General features: G+C 31.6%; 1 protein-coding gene across 1 annotated transcript in view; it reads left to right on the top strand.

The window, feature by feature from the left end:
• LOC102240935 (selection and upkeep of intraepithelial T-cells protein 1-like) overlaps positions 1-6,775 on the top strand; it is a gene marked incomplete at its 3' end in the record, with an annotated part of 31,715 nt that extends 24,940 nt beyond the window's left edge. Inside the window, exon 4 of the mRNA XM_014543432.1 lies at positions 6,497-6,775. Coding sequence (XP_014398918.1) covers positions 6,497-6,775 — 279 coding nt within the window. The remainder of the gene's footprint in view (positions 1-6,496) is intronic.
• Positions 6,776-6,979: the final 204 nt, after the last annotated feature.

The following is a 6,979-nucleotide window of genomic DNA, read 5'->3' as shown; positions in this document are numbered from 1 at the left end:
CTGCCGGCTGCCATCTTGGCTGACAGTTAATTTGCATAAGGATATGCTGATTAGCCAATGGGAAGGGTAGCGGTCGTACGCTAATTACCATGTTTCTCTTTTATTAGTGTAGATAAGTGAAATGTAAAGGTTTATATGTATCAAAAATAAAAACAAAAAATCAGTTGTTTTAATCCCATCAATATTTTTTCCTCATTTTTCATAAGAATAGTTTCTAAAGTCAAGCATATATAGTAAAGAGTACAAATCATAAGTTTACAGATTGTTGTTATTTTGCAAAGTGTACACACCTAAATAGACAAGTAAATACAATGGCTCTCTCAGTAGCTACTACTCTGACTTATTATCTGAACAGTTAGATGAATTCTAACATAGATTATCTTTACCTATTTTTGAAAATAATGTAAATGGAATCACAGTTTATATACCCTTTTGCTTGTGATTTCCTTTATTAAACATAATTTTCAAAGAGCCATACATGTTATTGCATATTATAATAGTTTGCTCATTTTTATTACTAAATAAAATTTTGTTGCATGAATATACCATAATTTACTGACCCACTTAGCATTTGGATATTTGTGTTATTCTCAGTTTTGTCTTCTAAATAATGCAGCTATAAAGATTATTGTATATTATTTTGGGCATACATATGTACAGAATTTTGGTGAGGATGTCATTGGTATTGTCAATTCTTACGATTTGCAGTGAGTTGAAAGGTGACTTTCCAAATGACCTGTGAATATAGCCTAATTTGGAAAAAAAAATCTTTGAAAATGTAAGTTAAGGATCTTGAAATGAGATTATTCTGGTTTATTCAACTGGGCTCTTTATCCAATGTCCAGTGCCCTTACAAGAGAATGACAGAGAAAAGACACACACAAAAGAGAAAGCCATGTGAAGATGGAGGCAGTGATTTGGCCACAAACCCATGTTGAGGTAGCTACCAGAAGTTAGATGAGGCAAGAAGTTAGATTGTCTCCTAGTGCCTCGAAGGGGAATATAGCCCTATAAACACTTTGAGTGAAATTCTAACTTCTAGAACTGTGGAAGAATACATTTCTGTTGTTTTAATAACAGAAATTTGTCAAAGTTTATTACAGCAGCCCTAGGAAACTAATACATTATTTAAATCATTTTGATAGATATCTAGCTGTATCTCATTGTGATTTAAAATGCATCTTTCTTTTTTATTAGCATACTAGAGGCCCAATGCATGAAATTATTGCAAAGGGCTCAGCCCTCTCATCCCTGGCTGCCTCAGCCAGCCCTCACAGCCCCTGTAGCCTCAGCTGGCCCTCACAGCCCTGGCTTCATCCAGAAGGTCATCCGGACAGTTGTTCTTTGGTTTGGTCTAATTAGCATATTAGCTTTTTATTATATAGGATAATTAACATATAACATATTAGTTTCCTGATATGTTAATATCAGGAAACTAATGATAATTCGATATTTACATAAATTGTTAAATGATAATTTGATATTTACATAAATTGTTAAATGATTTCCCAAATAAGTCTAGTTAACATCCATCACCACACATAGTTACAAACCATTCTTTCTTAAAATGACAACTTATAATAAGATATATCCTCTTAGTAACTTTTAAATATAGAAAACAATATTAATTATAGTTACCATGCTGTACATTAATTATATCCTCATAACTTATTTATTTTATAACTGAAAGTTTGTACCTTTTGACTACCTTCACCAATTTTTCTCACCTCCCACCTCTCTAAAGCACCAATCTCTTCTTTATATCTATAAGTTCATTTTTTCCTTTTAGATTCCACTTATGAGATAATATGATGTTTGTCTTTATCTGACTTATTTTACTTAGCATAATACCCTCAGACCATCTATGTTGTTGCAAAAGTCAAGATTTTCTTTTCTAGAATGCATTTCTGAATTATTCTGCAGAATAATATTCCATTCCCAATATATGTTACATATGTAATATATATTTATAATATATGTTATATATTACATAAAATGTATGTTTTATATATACATATTTTATATATACATAAAATAATGTTTTATATATATAAACATTTTCTTTAACCATTTACTCATTGATAGATATTTAGTTTCCTTTCATAACTTGGCTTCCTTTTTAAAAAATAATGATGTAATAAACATCGGGGTACATATATCTTTTTAAGTTAGTGGTTTTGCTTCCTCATTTGTTGGGAGGCTTTGGTTACTGATTCAATATTTTTACCAGTAATTGGTCTGCTCAGATTTTACATTGCTTCATGATTCAGTCTTGGTAGGTTGTATGTTTCTAGGAATTCATTCATTTCTTCTAAGTTTCCAATATGTTGATTTATAATTGTTCATAGTAGCCTCTTATGACCCTTTGTATTTCTGTGGTATCAGTTGTAATATCTCTTCTTTCATTTCTAGTTTTATTCATTTAATCCTCTTTATTTTTTTCTGATGAATCTAGCTAAAAGTTTGCATATTTTATCTTTTCAGAAAACCAATTCTTAATTGCATTAATCTTTTCTATTGTCATTGTAGCCTCTATTTTACTTATTTTATTTCTGATCTTTGTGTTTTCTTCCTTCTATTAACTTTGGGCTTCGTTTGTTTTTATTTTTCTATTCATTTGGGGGTAAAGTTAGGTTATTTGTTTGCGATCCTTCTTCTTTCTTGATTTAGGCATTTTTATTGCTATAAACATCCCACTTGGGACAACTTTTATTGGACTTCGTAAGATTTGGTGTGTTGTCTTTCTATTTTCATTTGTCTCAAGGTAGTTATTTTTTTTCTTTTCTTATTTCTTTTTGACACATTAGTTGTTCAGTAGCATGTTGTTTAATCTACATATTTGCAAATTTTTCAGTTTTATTCTTTTAACTGATTACTAGTTTTATACCATTGTGGTCAGAGAAGACTTGTTATGGGCTTAACATATGATCTATCCTGGAGACTGTTTTATGTGTACTTTAGAATGTATATTCTGTTGCTTTTGGATAGAACGCTCTGTATATATCTGTCAAGTTCACCTGATTTAATGAGTCATTTAAGGCCAATGTTTCCTTATTGATTTTCTGTCTAAATGATCTATCAATTGATGTGAGTGAGGTATTAAATTTCCCTACTAGTATTGTTTTGCTGTCTATTTATTTCTTTAGGTCCATTAAATGCTTCATATATTTAGGTGCTTTTTGGGGGACTGTATAATTATTTACAAATGTTATATCCTCTAGTTGGATTGATTCCTTGGTCATTATGAAATGACCTCCTTTGCTTCTTATTATGGTCTTTATTTATTTTATGGTCTATTTTTACTGATATAAATAGCTGCCCCAACTTTTTTGGTTTTCATTTGCATGGGATATCTTTTTTCTATATTTTTACTTTACATTTCTGTTTGTTCCTAAATTTTAAAGAAGTCTCTTGTATGCAACATAGATAGTCATATTTCACTTAATGGTGGGGATATATTCTGAGAAATGCATCATTAGGCAATTTTGTCATTGTGCAAACATCATAGAGTACACTTACACAAACCTAGATGGTATAGCATGCACCATGATCAAGTGGGATTTATTTCTGAGATTCAAGGTTGGTATAATATCTACAAGTCAATTAGCATGATCTACCACATAAACAAAATGAGGATAAAAATCATATGATACTGGCATAAAAATAGACAGGCAGATCAGTGGAATGGAATAGAGAGCCCAGAATTAAACCTACACATGTACTTCCAATTGATCTTCAGTGAGGGCACTGAGAATACCCAATGGGAAAAGAATAATCTCTTCAATAAACAGTGTGGGGAAAATTGGATATGCACCTGAAAATAAATCATCTCAAAATAGATTAAAGATTTAAACCTAAGACCTGAAATTATAAGAATTATAGAAGAAAACATAACCAGTCCACAAGGCATCTTCTAATTTTAAAGTACAAGTTTAGGGGGTTTTTTTGCTTTTCTGAAAGTTCTATTTAATTTGACTCTTTGCTTTGAGTGTACGTTGATAAAGACCTTTGAATAGCAATTTGAAGAAATTTAATATGATTGAACCATTCAACTTTTCATTGTCTTTCTTCTCTCTCTCTCTCTCTCTCTCTCTCTCTCTCTCTCTCTCCCCCTCTCTTTCTCCTGTTTGCCAGACAATCTACTGCATAAAACACAGAATTGCTTGCCCTCTTTTAAATGAATATAAATATTTTATAAGAAAGATATAAATTTTTTGGAAAGTAGATTCTCAAAACATGTATATAAGCAGAAACTTAGCTAAGTTCCAATGACAGTAAGGTCCAATAAGTACTTATATGTGGTAATTTTATAAACGACAAAACAATAAATGGATTCACCTACAGATCTCTAGTTCTTTCACCTCTTTCTAAGAAGACTTATAACATAAATTGTTTTTATATATGTTTCACATAAAACTATGGCCTCTTATTACATACAATAGGCTGTGTTAATAAAATTGCATTAGCATCTGTCAGCAATCCTAAATAAACTGAAGTGTCAAGTAGAAAACAACTTCTTCCCTTAAGTGTTAAACTTGCAAAACTAGACTTTTTGTTTTTGTTTCCTTATTCTTTATATCTTCACTTTTTTATTAAAAAAAGTGAATTGTTAATTAATGGGACACATTCACAAATGACTCTTTAGAGAGATAGCTGTCTAAATAAAGCTTTTTCCCCCTTATCTCTCATTTTTTGGAGAACAATCTGACGTTGCTACTTTTGTATTTTTTGTCTCTGTCTGAACTCATTTATTTTCCATATATCTAAAAAGAAGGTGGTGGGGGATCCTACAGGAAAAAAGACCCCTGCACTGTAAAATACAAATTTTAAAAGAAAAATATCCTGAATTGCTTCATTATTCTATTTTCCATTTCCCCTTCAAGCCACTACATTCAGGTACCACTCTAGTGATTTCCTAATTGCCAATCAAAGGCGGCTTTTCATTCTGTTTTATTCAACTTCTCTGCAGCATTTGACACTTTATTACTCCCTTCCTCTTGAACTGTTTTCTGTGGCTCTAGCTCACCTCTCTTTTTGACTCTGGTGCTTTCAGAATTCTGTGCTTGACTCTCTTAAATTTTCACATTACATATTTCCTCTAAATTATTTATTTCATTTGTATATCAATATCTACCACTTATAGACTGGTAACTTGGTTGCAGAATTAATTAACAATTCACTGAAATAATTAAATATCAAGGAATTAAAATTAATGAGCCCCCTGACTTAATATAGAATTGTCGCTAAAATACAGGTGTTTAGCTCAATTTTAATTTTTTCAGCTGCAGGAAAAGCACAACAAATTTCATGTGTGCATATATTGTGTTCCCTTGGCTTTTGAGTAAGTGTGGTTTATCCATAGTCTCTCTTTTTGAATGACCTCTCCACACCTCTGACTCTCCTCCACCTTCACCCACCTGGAAAATGCCTAGTTTTCAGTGAAAAGTTTCCTTGTTGCTACAGAATTCTTGTGAACATATGTATCTTGGTTCCTATTAAACTTTATTAGTCTGTATCATCCTACTAGATTATAAGCCTTTCAAAGTCAAACACCACATATTATTTAGTGTTTCATCCCCCAAATCTAGGACAGTACCTCATACATAGTAAAATTTAAACATTTGTTTATGTGAATAAGTGCCTTCCTACAATTCTTTTTGGCCCCATAGTTTAGACTTTCTAATAGAAGCCAAGTAAAATGTTTATGTCCTTATTTTGCTCTCTCTGAAATGTCCTGTTCCTCCAATATTCTACCTCATGTAAAATTATATGAATACTTTTATATGTTCACAATACAGGAAAGATTCCAGGGATTTGAGATTTTTAAAATTACATTCAAAATAATGGTAAGAACTACTAATTAATGTAAATATACTTTCTATTTGTTAAAAATATAGTAAATAATTAAAATGTCACAACTGCTGCATTCTCTATTTGCATAACATAATTACAATTGCAGGTAGAACTATGAAGGGTTTTTTTTTTGTAATTGCTTGGCGTAATTCACAATTGTCGTTGCATACCTTTACCCACTTTCTTTTCAGGAGCAGTTTATGGAAGAGAGAAAGTAAATTAAGTAAAAAGAATGAATTTAGCTATCCCTTGTGGGTAATGAAAACCCACAATGGAAAATATAGATCTTCTTGATCTTTCCAAATTATAATACACTGATCATTAGATAACCCAAATGATGAATTTTCCTTTCTTAATTGAAGATATAAAAAAAGTCCCCATCAACTACAATTTTGTAATCATTTGCAATGAATTTTTTAACCTATTGCATATAATCAATGATTATCAGGGGAGTTTTTTGTTTTATGTCAAAGGCTAATTGAATTATCATCCATATACCCTTTGGATCCTCATTATTCCCTTCTTCATTCCCTTTGACAGCTATTCATAGTATTATCATATAGCAGGGTAGAAATGATTAGGATGACCTTTTGCCTTTAACAACCCTTAAATAACTAACCTGTATATGTTTTCTCTCTGCTAGCTCCAGACTTGGATTTAGAAATTCAAGTAAAAATCAATAAATTCCAAGGGATCCAGATTAAATGTTCCTCAGGAGGATGGTTCCCGCAGCCTCAGATGCAGTGGGTTAACAGCAGAGGAGAATTAATTCCACTTTCATCAAAATCTGAGACACAGGATGAAGCTGGTCTATTCCATATGCACATTACTCTTTTCCTTGAACAGTCCCAGGGAATGATCACATGCTGGCTTCAGCATCCAGAAACTGGCCAAGAGAAAAGGACAAGCATTCAGATGGCAGGTGCGTGCTAAGAAATGGGTTCTCCCATTGATGACCATTTCACAAGCATTATGAACTAAGGAGAAAACAAACAGGCATGTTGAGTCATGTAGCTTAAATTTATATTAAACCTTTGGAAATAATAACAGAGCCAGATACTAAAAGGGAATTTTTAATGTACAAAATATAATGATGATGATAATAATAATAATGATGATAATAATA

Source organism: Myotis brandtii, unplaced genomic scaffold (assembly GCF_000412655.1).
Source record: "Myotis brandtii unplaced genomic scaffold, ASM41265v1 scaffold3257, whole genome shotgun sequence".
NCBI lineage: Eukaryota > Metazoa > Chordata > Mammalia > Chiroptera > Vespertilionidae > Myotis > Myotis brandtii.
Note: the sequence above shows the minus strand (reverse complement) of the source record. Positions and strands in the feature narration are given on the sequence as shown.